We start from the raw sequence: 14,397 nt of genomic DNA, 5'->3' as shown, positions 1-14,397 counted from the left end.
TTAGCTAGAAGTGGTAGTCAGATAAAGAAGATGTTTGAGGACTGGGACTCTATGTCACTCCCAACATTTTAGTTTCAGGGTGATGAGAAGGAATGATTGAAGATGACTGAGGAGCAGCAGCCACTGGGGTATAAGGAGAACCAAGACAGAATGGTGCCCTAGAAGCCAAGGAATCATTGAATGTTTTATACTGTGAAGAGGTCAAGTAGGATGAGCACTAAAAATTCACTGTTGGATTTGGCCACATGGATGTTGGCATTTACCTTAATAAGACCTGTTATGTGTTTAAACAGCTACTAAGATGTTGAGACAAAAATATGTATTAAGTTGTTTGGGCCCAACTACTTAATAAGTGGAACTATTAGATATTTCTTTGGGCCTAGAGGCTCTGTGAAAACATTACTGTGATACAAATGGAAATATAAACAGAAAGTTTGAGAACCTCTGCTTTAGAGGCTCGTGCCAAGTGAGCATTTTAGGGGAAAGCACCTCTTGCCTTTTCTTTATCATGCCAGAAACTTTGAGTTTGTAATTTTAAATCTGATTAGATTACATGCAATTAATAAAATTTCCTTAATGTGGTAATTCAGCATAAACAATAAAGCCTTATCTTTTGAAATATCAGTAGTAATACATTTTTGCATGAATTTTTCTTCTTGATTCCATAGGTATGGTCTGAATATGCGTTGCTTGGCAGCTCGGGTCAACTATAAGACTTTGATTGTCATCTGCGCACTCTTCACGTTGGTCACAGTACTTCTGTGGAATAAGTGTTCCAGCGACAAAGCCATCCAGTTTCCACGGCACCTGGGTAGTGGCTTCAGAGTGGATGGATTAGAAAAAAGAGCAGCAGCGTCTGAGAGTAACAGCTATGTGAACCATCTGGCCAAACAGTCCGAGGAGGCATTTCTTCAGGAACAGCAGAAAGCACCCCCTGTTGCTGGGGGCTTCAATAGCAATGGGGGAAGCAAGGTGTTAGGACTCAAATATGAAGAAATTGACTGTCTCATAAATGATGACCACACAATTAAAGGGAGACGAGAGGGGAATGAAATCTTTCTTCCATTCAGTTGGATAGAGAAATATTTTGATGTTTATGGAAAGGTAGTTCAGTATGATGGCTATGATAGGTTTGAATTCTCTCATAGCTATTCCAAAGTCTATGCACAAAGAGCTCCTTATCACCCTGATGGTGTGTTTATGTCCTTTGAAGGCTACAACGTGGAAGTCCGAGACAGAGTCAAGTGCATAAGTGGGGTAGAAGGTTGGTATCTCTGCTCCACTGCATTTTTCTATCCTAATTGTGTTGGGGAATAAGATACTATAGGTGTTAATTATATAGCAAGTACATACATAATTTACCATCAAGAGACCTTTCATCACTCTGACTTAGCACGGAAGAACAATTTATTCTCAACCTAGGGCAACTTTCTAGATGGTGTGAGCTACAATAAGATCATACCTGATCAAATAGGATTATTCCATCAGTCTGCCTCAGAATCAAAAATTCTCACCAGTAAGGCCAAGGCACAGGATCTTCAGAAATTTTGTGTTAAAATATAGTTACTTTTCGTATAAGAGGAGATGGGAAAGAAACAGAGACCAGTCAGTGGAGCCATCAATGTCCCAGTTACAGTCTTATTACCAGACTAGAGGTCCAGTGTGTGAAATTTGTGCATGGGGGTGGGGTCCCCTCAGCCTAGCCTGCACCCTCTCCAATCCAGGATCCCTCTCACAATCTGGGACCTCTGGCTCCTCACCTGCCTGCCTGCCTGATCGCTCCTAACTTCCCCCCCTGCCAGCCTGATCACCCCTAATTGCCTCTGCCTGCTGACCTGATCACCCCTAACATCCCTCCCACCTCTGCCACCAGCCTGGTTGCCCCCAATCCCGCCCCCCTCCGCCAGCCTAGTCTCCCCCAACTGCCCCCCTGGCTAGCCTGGTTGCCCCACGCAGCCTGCTGTTCAGTCATTTGGTCGTCCCTCACTAACCCCCCTGCCAGCCTGGTCGCCCCACACAGCCTGCTGTTCGGTCATCCATCTGGTTGTTTTGGTCGTGACAGCCCCTGGCTTTTTATATATTAGGATTAGCCAGGCATCATCTCTGGGTGGAGGTTTAAAGTCCGCATAACTAGACAATCCATAGATACCATGTTCTCTGAACTTATTCTGAACTCCTATAGTCTATTACATATTGTCTTTCAAATTTGGAGCAATGGGGATTCCTTATGATTATATTGGTGTCCAATTTGAATTTGTATTTCAAACCTAGGATTGATCAAAAAGCGAAATTGAATTTGACTTTTCATTTACTTATGATTTATTAACTTTAGAAATTTTCAGTTCTATTTACTAAACTTGGGGATTTTTTTTTAACCTTTTCCTTTTATGCTTAGAAAGTCATTTGCCACACCATAATCAGCTGTTCCTCTGTATTTTCTCTAATAGTTTTATGGGCTTTGTTTTTTTACATTTAACTTTTTTAATCCAGCTAAGTTGGTTAATGTTTTGGTAAATGGTAAAAGGTAGTCTGTCTTTAGACTTTTTTCCTAACATGTATTAAATAATCTCCTCTTTTCCTCACTGATTCATGATGCTAGCTTTATCATTATACTAAAGTATTTTGAATACCAGAGTATGTTTCTGGCCTACTATTCCATTGATCAGTCTATCAGTTTTCATGCCAGTTGTATATTATAGTTATCAACCATCTTTAATAAGACTGTATAAGCTTTCCTTTTATGAAGTGAAAATAATTCTGTTGGAATTTTAGGGGAAAAAAATCTCCCCTTGGAGAAGGAATTCAGAAGTTAAAAAGCTTACTTGTAGCCTAGGTTTCTTCACCTCTGTGGCCCCTAGTTTCTTAAACTGTGTTGAAACTATATCAGAGCACATACAGTTTTATAGGTTCCCAGTTTCTGCTAGGACTAGAACTACATACAGATAGGACTTTATGTCTCAACACATACCCCATGCAACAATACAATAGTCTGTGCAATGTGGTGTGATTGTATTTCCCATGTAGGGAATTACTAAAATAAATAAAATACGGAAACCAAGCATGTATAACTTTTCCTTAGAACTTTATAAGAGGATAATCTATTAATAAATTATTTCAAGAATCTGTTTAAACATACCACTTTAATTCGTTTTTAAAAATACTACTTGTTCTCAAGAATTACCTTTTGACATGAAGGATATGAAAAAGCTTCGCAAGCTTGTTTATACTTTTAACTTGCCTAATCTTAACTGGGTTCTTAAGTAAATGCTTTAACCATCAGATTATATACTTATGAGACCCCATCTTGATATTGGAGGAGAGATGAGTACGTAATTAACTTGATTGTTAAGTATAAATGTTTAAGAAAATTTCAGGATTGACACTCTAGATTAGAATAAAACTATGATAACATTATCTACATGTACTTAAATTGTGCAAAACTTGAATGTTTGAAGCAGGATTATAAAACATAACATCTATAGTTATGAGCAGAAGTACCACTCATAAAAAGTCAGTTTAAAAGATAATCTACAACATTATATTGCTGCCTGTCAACAAATAATGCGAGTAAATGAATGTTTAATTTTGTTTTTCCTATCTGGTTAATTGGGTACTATTTTTTAGTAAGTATGAAAACTATATGAGGAAGCTCAAATTTTGCTGATAACTTTATATCCCCAGAAGTAAAACAGTGAAGAGTGGTGTTCAAACAAACTTATAAATGTATGGACATGATTATTTTGTTTCTCTATGTTATAGGTGTACCTTTATCTACACAATGGGGACCTCAAGGCTATTTCTACCCAATCCAAATTGCTCAGTATGGGTTAAGTCATTATAGCAAGAATCTAACTGAGAAACCTCCTCATATAGAAGTATATGAAACAGCAGAAGATAGAGACAAAGCCAACAAGCCCAATGACTGGACTGTGCCAAAGGGCTGCTTTGTGGCTAGTGTGGCTGATAAGTCTAGATTCACCAATGTTAAACAGTTCATTGCTCCAGGTAAGTGATGTATTGTGTGACTGCTAATTTTATGTTGATTTATAGCATCTGATACTCTTTAAATTATTTTTTAAAAAACACACATTAGCAAACCTTTCATGTTACATATATAAAGAAACACATGGTGTCACTCAAGTAAAATCCCTAAAAAGGAACAGCTAAAAAATTCAAGGTTATAGAAGGCATATTTTCTGGGTGAAGAGCCAAGCCCTAGATTGAATATTAAGATCCAGGTTACTGCATGGTGTGCATCTCCTTCCAGGGATCTGTGTCCCACAAGAATGAAGATTTTTTGTGTATTTCAGTACAATAGTCTTTAATTTTTAAACTATTTTGCATTCAGGTAGAAGTTTTCCCTTATAGAAAGAACCAGCCTTTCCTTTGCATATTTTTACCAGTAGCTATTAAATTTTTTCAAGATAAGACAGCATTACCAACTAGGCCTGCTTCCCATATTGAATTTTGTTAATGTACTAAATTGTCTCAAATTTCATATAAAACCATTTCATTAATAAAATCATTTATAAAATCAAATTAACTTTATGCAACATTTTCCCTTTTATTAAGACAGTCTCATTAATTAGGATGTAATGCATTTTCCTCCACTAATCAATATCGATGAGAATTAATGAGTCCATTACTTAAAAAGACAATGAAATAATTTTAGTTAGCACCTCAGGCTTTACTTCTCTATGGGGAAATGTTGTCAAAAATAGAACTCATTCCTCCCTCCCACCAACCTTGCAGTCAGTAAATAGAAAGAGAAAAGGTTATAAGCCCTCTTCTGTATTCTCTCCTTGTCCTTTATTGATGACTATGTAATTCACAGACCTTGAAAGCCACAATACAAATCTACTCATTCTGGATGGCCTTAAGTAATGGATTTATGAGTGCTTAATGCAGTACAAATAATGGGTGACCTTTCGTTTTTATTGTGACTAGGACTTCTTTTCTCCTGTGGTATTCTGTGATATTCCAGTACATAGAACATCTTTTCTTATTGTAAAACAGCAGGCTTAGCTGGGTGAGAAAGTATGTGGAAATGTTTAAGGATATTTAGCTTGTGGTACCTAAGAGGTAATTTATTGCAGCAGGAAATGCTTGGACAAAGCAAAAGGATATTTGGTTTGGCGTGCACCAAAGGGGCTTATTTTTGCACTAATTACAAAATGTTGTCTGGATTAGGGTGGCAAACAGCAGCCCTCATCTTTATCTCTTCAAGTGCTGGAAGGTTTCTAGAGCAATCTTTTGAACTCTATCCTTTTTAGAGCAATAGATTTCATGGTCCACTTTTGGATGCCCTGGATAATACAAAGATAGGTCCCCTCATACAAAATGAGGAACCCTCACTTTAGCCCTTCTTTCTTCAGCCGGTAGCTGGAGATAAAACTACTTCCTAATGTGGTTTTAAGCATGTGAAAAAGAGAACTCTGTGTGGGGCAGTACCTCTGCAAGTAGGACAAAAGCTACTTACAGTTGGAACTCCCTGTTGGTGGGAGTGTGCTAGCTGGGGATGGAGAGCTTGTTTTGATATCCTGGGTGTGCCTGGTGTTGCCCTCAATACAAACGTTGGAGGGAGAGTGAGTGGAGTTACATGGGGGTTGTTGCTCAGAGCAGGAGAAAGAAATCCCAGAGGTGAGTCTGTTTATTAAGGTAGTAGTATAGGAGATGAGGCTTTTTAGAGGATATAGACCTCATGGGAGATAAATTCACAGAATCACTGTTGAGAAGAAATTGGGCCAAACCGGTTTGGCTCAGTGGATAGAGCGTCGGCCTGTGGACTGAAGAGTCCCGGGTTCGATTCCGGTCAAGGGCATGTACCTTGGTTGCAGGCACAACCCCAGTAGGGAGTGTGCAGGAGGCAGCTGGTCAATGTTTCTCTCTCATCGATGTTTCTAACTCTCTATCCTTCTCCCTTCCTCTCTGTAAAAAATCAATAAAATATATTAAAAAAAAAAAAAAAAGAGAAGAAATTGGGACTTGTACATAAAAGCATATGTCTAGGTGAGATGAGGCTCTAGGGGACCAACGCCTGAATCCTGTTGGCCTTTTATTTTTTATTTTTTGGCCTTGAATATTTTTGCCTTGAAGGGAACAAAATCATCTAGCAGAAAGAATTATCACATGCACCTGTAGCATATTTTTTCTTGTTTTATTTGCTGAATAATATTTTGTTCCTATTCCTGATTTTAAGATGGAATGAATTAAAACTTTATACCTGTCCTGCTCTATTAAATTAAATTAGTTTTTCTTTCCCAAAGCACTCTCTTTATTTCATTTCCACGGTATCATTTTTCCTTTCTCTGTAGCATTCTTTCTCAGGCTTCTTGTGAGCTTCTCTTCTTCTACCTGACCCTTACCTTTCAGTGGTCCTGGAGATTTTGAGTAAGGCCTCTTCTCATTCCACATAGTAAGCCTGTTGATTAAATGAATAAGTCATAACAGTTTATGTACTATGTGAAAATACTGATTTAAGACTACTCTTAAGTGTTTATTATTCTTTGTTGCCCAAGTACATGTAAACACATACTAAAAATAGACACTTGTAGAGACTCCTCGGAATAACTGCTCAGAGAGGAGGAGTCGTGGATTTCAAGCAATTGGGAAATTTTCTATTACTAGATTTAAAGCACTATGGTTGCCACACCATAGTCAGTTCCATTTTCTACCATTCAGATCCTTCTCAGTACATCTATGAAATGAAATTAAAAATTATCTCATAAAATTGTGAAGATTATGGTTGTTGGTAAATTGACTTAAATTAGAGATTGTGACTTCTCTGTATGGTGGTGTTAGGTTTTAGGAAAGTTAGTAATGGTTTTTTTAAAAGGTTGCATCCCATGACATCATTCATTGCTGAGTTCTTTGAAGTAATCTGTTATATTGAGACATAAGGTGATTGACTAAACCATATCATTTCATTGGAATTTTATATATAAAGTGAAAATCAGAATATAATTCTGGGAGAAAAATGGGTACTTCGTTAGCTTCCTCCCATTTGGACTTCTAGAGATGGGCCATTGTTACCCACTATAGTGAAAATGTATGTCATAGTTAATACTCTTGTCTGATTAATGAGGCATCACCCTAAGAATGAAAAAAATAAGTAGCACTCAAGATAGTCTGCTTTGCTGAATATAATTTAACCTTGAGTAATTCATAAGTCAACAGAATCCTGTAGTGCTTCGGGGATATACTGAGCATCAGATTCCATTTTACTATTGATGCAGAAAAATGCTAGGTAAGAGAGAGATTGCATGTTGACATTTTCCAGATTAAATGGATTTTTACTGTATTAGAAGTATACTTTTGAAATCACTTTTTAAAAATATCACTCAAAGCCTGCATAAGTCTATCAAGATGTTCTCATTCTTAATTCAGTTTCCATAATTGTCCATCAAATGAAGTAATTAAGAGCCTTGGATTAATATATCCACATTGGTAAAGTCCACTGTTGGGAGAGTTAATGATCAACTCAACATGCTAATACTCACCAAACTAATCACAGTGTATACATTATGCACTGTCATCAGCTCACATTTCTAATTTTTGCTCCCAGTTAAAGATTTCCTCAAGGACTCCTCACAGCAGATCTGATTCTATGGCTATATATATATATGAGAAATAACTCTTTCACTGATTATTCTCATGAGAATGCTACTTCCAATATCATTTCTTTCTCACAGTTTTTGAACTTGGGTTCAAGAATCCTAGTTTCTAGTCCCTACTCCACTACTTAGCATTTGGTTTTAGGCAAACCTTTTAACCTTGCAAAGCCTTCATATCTTCATCTCTAAAATGGTAATTCCTGCTCAGTAGATAGTAATGCCAGCCTCCGTAGATTATTGTAAGGATCAAATGAGATAACACATGTGAATGTGTTTTGAATATTTAACCTCTATGAAGATCAAGATATTTACATTTACTGGTATCTTTAATATTATAAAATTTGTACAATATTTTCTGTTGTTGTTTTTCTTGTTCTTGCTGCTGCTGCTGTCTGATTTAATGTGCTCGGTTTCTTTGCTTGGTAGATCTAGCCCAGCAGTACACAGAAAGTCATCTTTCTGGGAGCCAGCCATCATTGCACTGTAAATATGCAGGAGAAATTTCCTATTTGACAATATGCCAAATTAAATAGCTTTTACTATTTATCAGTTTCTGAAGCCAGTGGCTTCAAAATAATAATAGTAATCACTGTCATTTTTTACTATAGTCCAAGCCAATATCTTTTTTTTTTTAATATATTTTTTTTTATTTCAGAGAGAGGAAGGGAGAGGTTGAGAGATTTAGAAACATCAGTGATGAGAGAAAATCATCAAATGGCTGCCTCCTGCACACCCCACATGGGATCAAACCCGCAATCCAGGCATGTGCCCTGACCTGGACTCGAACTGTGACTTCCAGGTCCATTGGTTGACGCTCAACCACTGAGCAGCACCAGCAGGCCAAGCCACTATCTTTTTTAAATCCTCACAATTACTTTGCAGAGTAATATTATCTCTATTTAACATGTGAAGAAACTAAGACTCCAAGAGGTGTATTTATTGAACATCTCAAAGCTAGTAAGTGACAGAATAAGAGTTTATACAAGGCTGTTTTTTTGTTTGTTTGTTTGTTTTAACTCCAAAGCCTGTGCTTCTCCCTCTACCTCCCTCAGTCTCCCTCACTTTTTGTTGACTACATCATCCTATTTTTCCTTAATTACCAGAAATTTTATTCACAATTCCAGCAAATATCTGAAAACAACCTATCATTTTTAATATCAAATGAGATATTAGTAATTGAGAGCCAGACTAGACAACCTGGGTTCGGCTAGCTTTTGACTGTGTTTTTCTTTTTGCAGAATGGGTATACTGAAATACTCACTGATTATTGATCGGCTGGTATTTGAAAGGCAGTTTGATCAATGGTACCTTAGCCATTGCTCTTATGTTATGTAACCATCTAATGTTAACCACACAGGCCAAAAGATAAAAATTTTAGCCTGGTGCTCACAGCCATCATGGACTCACCAATTCTATCATTTGTGATTAATTCAGTAAAAATAACAATAACAATAATAATGATGATCTGACACAAAATATTGAAGTATTAGTTTTGTATGGTCAGTGGTTGTCAAGGATGAATTATAGTTAACTTTTAAACACAAAGAGGTTGCATTCTAATCAGTCTTTGTTGGTATATTTTATTCCCTACAGAGACCAGTGAAGGTGTATCTTTGCAACTGGGGAACACAAAAGATTTTATTATTTCATTTGACCTCAAGTTCCTGACAAACGGAAGTGTGTCCGTGGTTCTAGAGACTACAGAAAAGAACCAGCTCTTCACTGTGCATTATGTCTCCAATACCCAGCTGATTGCTTTTAAAGAAAGAGACATATACTATGGCATTGGGCCCAGGACTTCATGGAGCACAGTTACCAGGGACCTGGTCACTGACCTCAGGAAAGGAGTGGGTCTTTCCAACACAAAAGCTGTCAAGCCAACCAAAATAATGCCCAAGAAGGTGGTCAGGTTAATTGCAAAAGGGAAAGGATTCCTTGATAACATTACTATCTCTACCACAGCCCACATGGCTGCATTCTTCGCTGCCAGTGACTGGCTGGTAAGGAACCAAGATGAGAAAGGTGGCTGGCCAATCATGGTAACCCGGAAGTTAGGGGAAGGGTTCAAGTCTTTAGAGCCAGGGTGGTACTCTGCCATGGCCCAAGGGCAAGCCATTTCTACATTAGTCAGGGCCTATCTGTTAACAAAAGACCATATATTCCTCAATTCAGCTTTAAGGGCAACAGCCCCTTACAAGTTTCTATCAGAGCAGCATGGAGTTAAAGCTGTGTTTATGAATAAACATGACTGGTATGAAGAGTATCCAACCACACCTAGCTCTTTTGTTTTAAATGGCTTTATGTATTCTTTAATTGGGCTGTATGACTTAAAAGAAACTGCAGGAGAAAAACTCGGGAAAGAAGCGAGGTCCCTGTATGAGCATGGCATGGAATCCCTGAAAGCCATGCTCCCCTTGTACGACACTGGCTCAGGAACCATCTATGACCTCCGGCACTTCATGCTTGGCATCGCCCCCAACCTGGCCCGCTGGGACTATCACACCACCCACATCAATCAGCTGCAGCTCCTCAGCACCATTGATGAGTCCCCAATCTTCAAAGAATTCGTCAAGAGGTGGAAAAGCTACCTTAAAGGCAGCAGGGCAAAGCACAACTAGAGCTCACAACCAAAAGCCTATTTCAGTCTCTGCTGTACACAGAAACTACGGGCCCTTGCCAGCAGCGCAGAGGCACGTGTGGAAATGTCGGAGATTAGGTTTCTGTGGATGACATCAAAGTGATACCTGATCCTTAAAACCAGTCTCCTGAGATAACGGCATTCCATGGGATGGGTGTTTAGAATTGTAGGTGGCATTCAGAGCAGGAAAGTGTTTAGTCAGGGGGCTGAACAGAGATGTGTAACCTTGCCTTGCTTATCACCCTGTACAGTTCCACAGGTAGCCCAGTCCCTCTTAGTTTGGGAAAATGAATGGTAAGTAGCTGTTACTGGCCAACTGGCTATCACTTACCTGAAAACTTAGTATGGGGTGCTTTTAAAATGTGATTATTTATGTTTATGTTGAAAGCAGACTTTAAAAAAATAATGTGCTGTAATACAGTGAATATTTACCTGTAGCCTGAATAGTGGACTGTGTGCAACTTTTTTAAATGATGTGTGTTTTTTTCTATAGATTAACTTCTTGGGGGCAAATGAGCATTTGTTGCTTGTGTTCAATTGGTTATATATGGAGAATATTTTGAATTTCTGGTTTTCTTGATGTGTAAATTAAAACACAGTCTGTGTTCAGGCTTCACAGTTATGTAATGTAAGCACAACTAAAATGAAACGTGTTGACTGCACAAGAAATTACAAAAATATTATGTTTTATGAAACTTGATCTACAATCAGTAAAGGTTTGATAATCAGACTATCCCTCCCCAATCTCCATTTTGATTGGTTTCTTTTGTTGTTATCTAGAATTTTCTATTTCAATTCAGACTACACACAAGAGTTTTTTCTATTTGGGGGGACATTTTGGGGTCATTATTTAGGAAATTTTAAAAATAAACCTAAATTTGGAAAGGAGCTAGTAATTCTAATAAGTCCACATCTTTAGGATTTTTTTTCCCTCTTAAGGAAAAATACTAGATTAGATATTACATACAAGAATCACAGAAGGGGTTTTTCCTACTTAGATCATTCTTGGTCAACTTTTGAAATCATTGACTGCGCATCATTGTTTTTCCTTTGCAATTTTAATTTTAAATTATTTAAGCTCTTGGATAGACGTGATGTTACTGCATTTATTGTACATGTAATCAGACTTTTTTTGGCTTTTATATCTCACTATACCCTTATATGCCTTTAGGTTTCTTACCCCGCATACCCTGGGCAGTGTCTGCTGTAGGGCTTCCAGCATTAGGTCAGAACCAAAGGGGGCTGATTTTTCTGTCTTTTGTTTAATGTCTGACAGTACACTGAATCAGTACTGTAACTTAGACAGATTGGAATAGGAGACCCCACACTTTCAGGGGTCACCACATACAGTGCAGTTTATCGGTGACCTATATTAAATGCACATCACAACTCTGTTTTACCCACAACAAAACAGTTGTGGGTTACTAGGTTCGCCATAGCTTTTGACCTTTGTAGTTCTTCTATATTAGATGTCTCAGCACGAAAATCTGGATGCCTTCATTTTAATTTCAGTGCTCAAAAATAAACGCTCTCCAATCCGGGAACCCTTTTTACTTCATTGTATTTGTTATTATATTAGAACAGTCCAGACTGCCTTGTGTTTGCATACTGGTACTTCAGATTAAGGGAATCAACAAAAACAGTATGGTACTGCTTCTGTGACTAATATCAGTGCCTTAACAATGTGTCTGTCCTTTTCCACTGAAAAAGGAAAGGCATTTTGATCTAGAAATGGCATTGCTATGTCATTGCTGTTGGTTTCACACTGCCTTCCACATTGCAACAGCAACTGGATTTTTCTTGTGATCCCAGAATTTTCTAAGAGAGTGAGTTGAACCTATAGCAGCACCATCAGTACAAACTATTGGTTCTCAAACTTCACGATGTCTCAGAACCACCTGGGAACCCACTGAAATACAGATTCAGATATTCAGTAAATCTGCCTGTGAACCATGGTCACCTGCATTTTTAACAAGCATTCAGGTGATTCTGTGCAGGTGATCTGGGGGCATACGTGGAGGAACACTGCCCAAGACCATCCATTGCACTTTTGTTCCTAAACACCTATGGAGTTTTCTAGGGTTTTTAATCATGAAAAATGTTTACTTACTCTGTGCTTAGAGAGAATGGGGAAGGTGTTTTGAAGTTTTATTTTTCTTTAAATTTGTCTTTGTTTCAAGATTATGGGTTTTAGTTTACACTTATCTTGAGTTAGCTTTGATGTTAAGTTAAATCTATTGCCACTTCAGTTTTGAAACCAGTCAAAAGTTTCAGATAAAGGTCAAGTTTGACCCTTTAGCAGTTACTGTACATAAAGGCTTCATCCAAAAACCATCCAGTGTATGTGAGCAAATACAACAAAAACGACACACAAGCACAACTCTCGAGATGTGGCAGTCCTTTTTCTTTGTCGCTGTACAAACTTCCACTGAAAGCTGCTATCCGCATCCTCCTTGTAATTGTTTTTCTTGTTTTTCCTCCATCGTACATGTGGGTTATATACCATGTGTTAAATATGCAATAAAGTGTTTACTGGATGCCCTTCTGAAGGGTAGTCCTTTGTAAAGCTGTACAGACTTTGCAGTTTAAGCACAATGTGCACATGTTAGTTTTATATACAGCAAAACTTGATTTTTTGCAGATGGAAAGGTATTTTGTTTCTATACAAAGTAAATGGATTGTGCTGAATGTAAAGCTGCTTTATAAAATTGTAAAATAAAGTTTTTATCCTAAAAGGAATGTACCTGGATATTTCTCTTTCATCTCTAATTATTCTAAGATTATTTTATCCCAGCAAGCAGATTTCTGACCATCATTTTCTGTTCAGCCTGTGGCAACTAGTCAGGCAGCAAATGCTCATTATAAGGTATATCAGGCCCTTTAAGACAATATGGGGATGAGAATATCACATGGGCCTTAACCAGGAGGGTTAGTCTATAGGGAGTACACAATATCCACAAATCAGTTTCAGAGAAAGAAAAAAAAAAGCTGAACTGTGTGGTCAGTCAAAAAAGGCCCTTATGGGGGAGATAGAGCCTAAGCAGGGCCCGGCTACCAGGTGGAAGAAGAGGATCGAGTCACACGATCAAAACCAGAGTGCCATGCTGGCTGTGAGGATGCCCTTCCAAGCTAAGTCAGCTGATGACTGTTTCTATCTGATTAGATTTACTGGGAAGTTGGCCCTTCCTATGTTTTCTGTAGTTGTGCCTCCTGCAGAACAATAAGCATTACTTAGTCCTTCCCTTCTTAGAGAGTAATAAGTGATCTAGGCTCCCAAATACATACAAAATCATAGACTAGTCTGGCTTCATGTTATGTTTCAATGCACATTACTTTTTTTGTTAGAAACGCTGCATTTATATAATGGAATTCCAATTGATCACCAGTCAACTTTCTCCAGCTGATGGATGCACAGATTTTGACAGGCTGCTAATCCACATTCTTGGCCTCTCTTCCTTCTCTGTCATCCTCAGCTGGGAAACAGTCATAAGGGGGCAAGTAGTTCTTGGTCTGGATGAGGTCTCAGGCTGCTCTTGCTTTGATTTTGCTCTTTGTAGCTAAACGGTTAATGTATTAGCCATTCTTCTGTAGCACCCCGAACGCCACTTATTTGTCTCCCCATTGCCCTTGAGAGGGGACAGACCCTCCGTGCCACGGAGGACTTATTCCAGTCTGTTGAGCTCTCCTTTCCTGAGAACGCCTTCTTCGTATCCGTGGGGCTCTGGTGGCCACTGTGTGCTATGTGACCTGCCTCTTCTGGGCATGACCGTTAGACCCGAGTGAGTCCCTCACTCACGGTGGGCCAGTGAGTCTCTTCCCCAGGAGTCCGGAGTTGGAATGGATAACTGAAGAAGATACACAGTGAAAAAGTAGGGAATCTTGGCAGTGCTGCAGGCCCTGGGCCCAGTGCATTTCAGAGGCCAGCAGCATTTCCTCTGGTTCCGTGAGATACTGTCCCTTTAGGACACATTCCTCTGTGTGCTAAGTTGGCTTGATTGGATTTCTGTTGTTTATAACTAATGAACCCTAACTAATAACTGTCTCCATTATAGAGAAAAATATAATGTAAGTTCTATATATTCCTCCAGTCTGGACCCACTGTATTTGCTAGGGCTGCCATAACAACATACCACAGACTGGGTGGCT

The 14,397-nt window shown here is 38.5% G+C and overlaps 1 protein-coding gene across 3 annotated transcripts in view; it reads left to right on the top strand.

Moving 5' to 3' along the window:
• GLCE (glucuronic acid epimerase) overlaps positions 1-12,990 on the top strand; it is a 106,909-nt gene extending 93,919 nt beyond the window's left edge. For all 3 annotated transcript variants that reach the window (XM_059697031.1, XM_059697020.1, XM_059697039.1), the window contains 3 exons: positions 669-1,264; positions 3,760-4,005; positions 9,207-12,990. In XM_059697031.1, coding sequence (XP_059553014.1) covers positions 682-1,264; positions 3,760-4,005; positions 9,207-10,231 — 1,854 coding nt within the window. In that variant the 5' untranslated portion in view covers positions 669-681 and the 3' untranslated portion in view covers positions 10,232-12,990. The remainder of the gene's footprint in view (positions 1-668; positions 1,265-3,759; positions 4,006-9,206) is intronic.
• Positions 12,991-14,397: the final 1,407 nt, after the last annotated feature.

This window comes from Myotis daubentonii, chromosome 1 (genome assembly GCF_963259705.1).
Source record: "Myotis daubentonii chromosome 1, mMyoDau2.1, whole genome shotgun sequence".
NCBI classification, from domain to species: Eukaryota; Metazoa; Chordata; class Mammalia; order Chiroptera; family Vespertilionidae; genus Myotis; species Myotis daubentonii.
The sequence above is the reverse complement of the archived record's forward strand: the minus strand, read 5'-3'. Positions and strand labels throughout refer to the sequence as shown.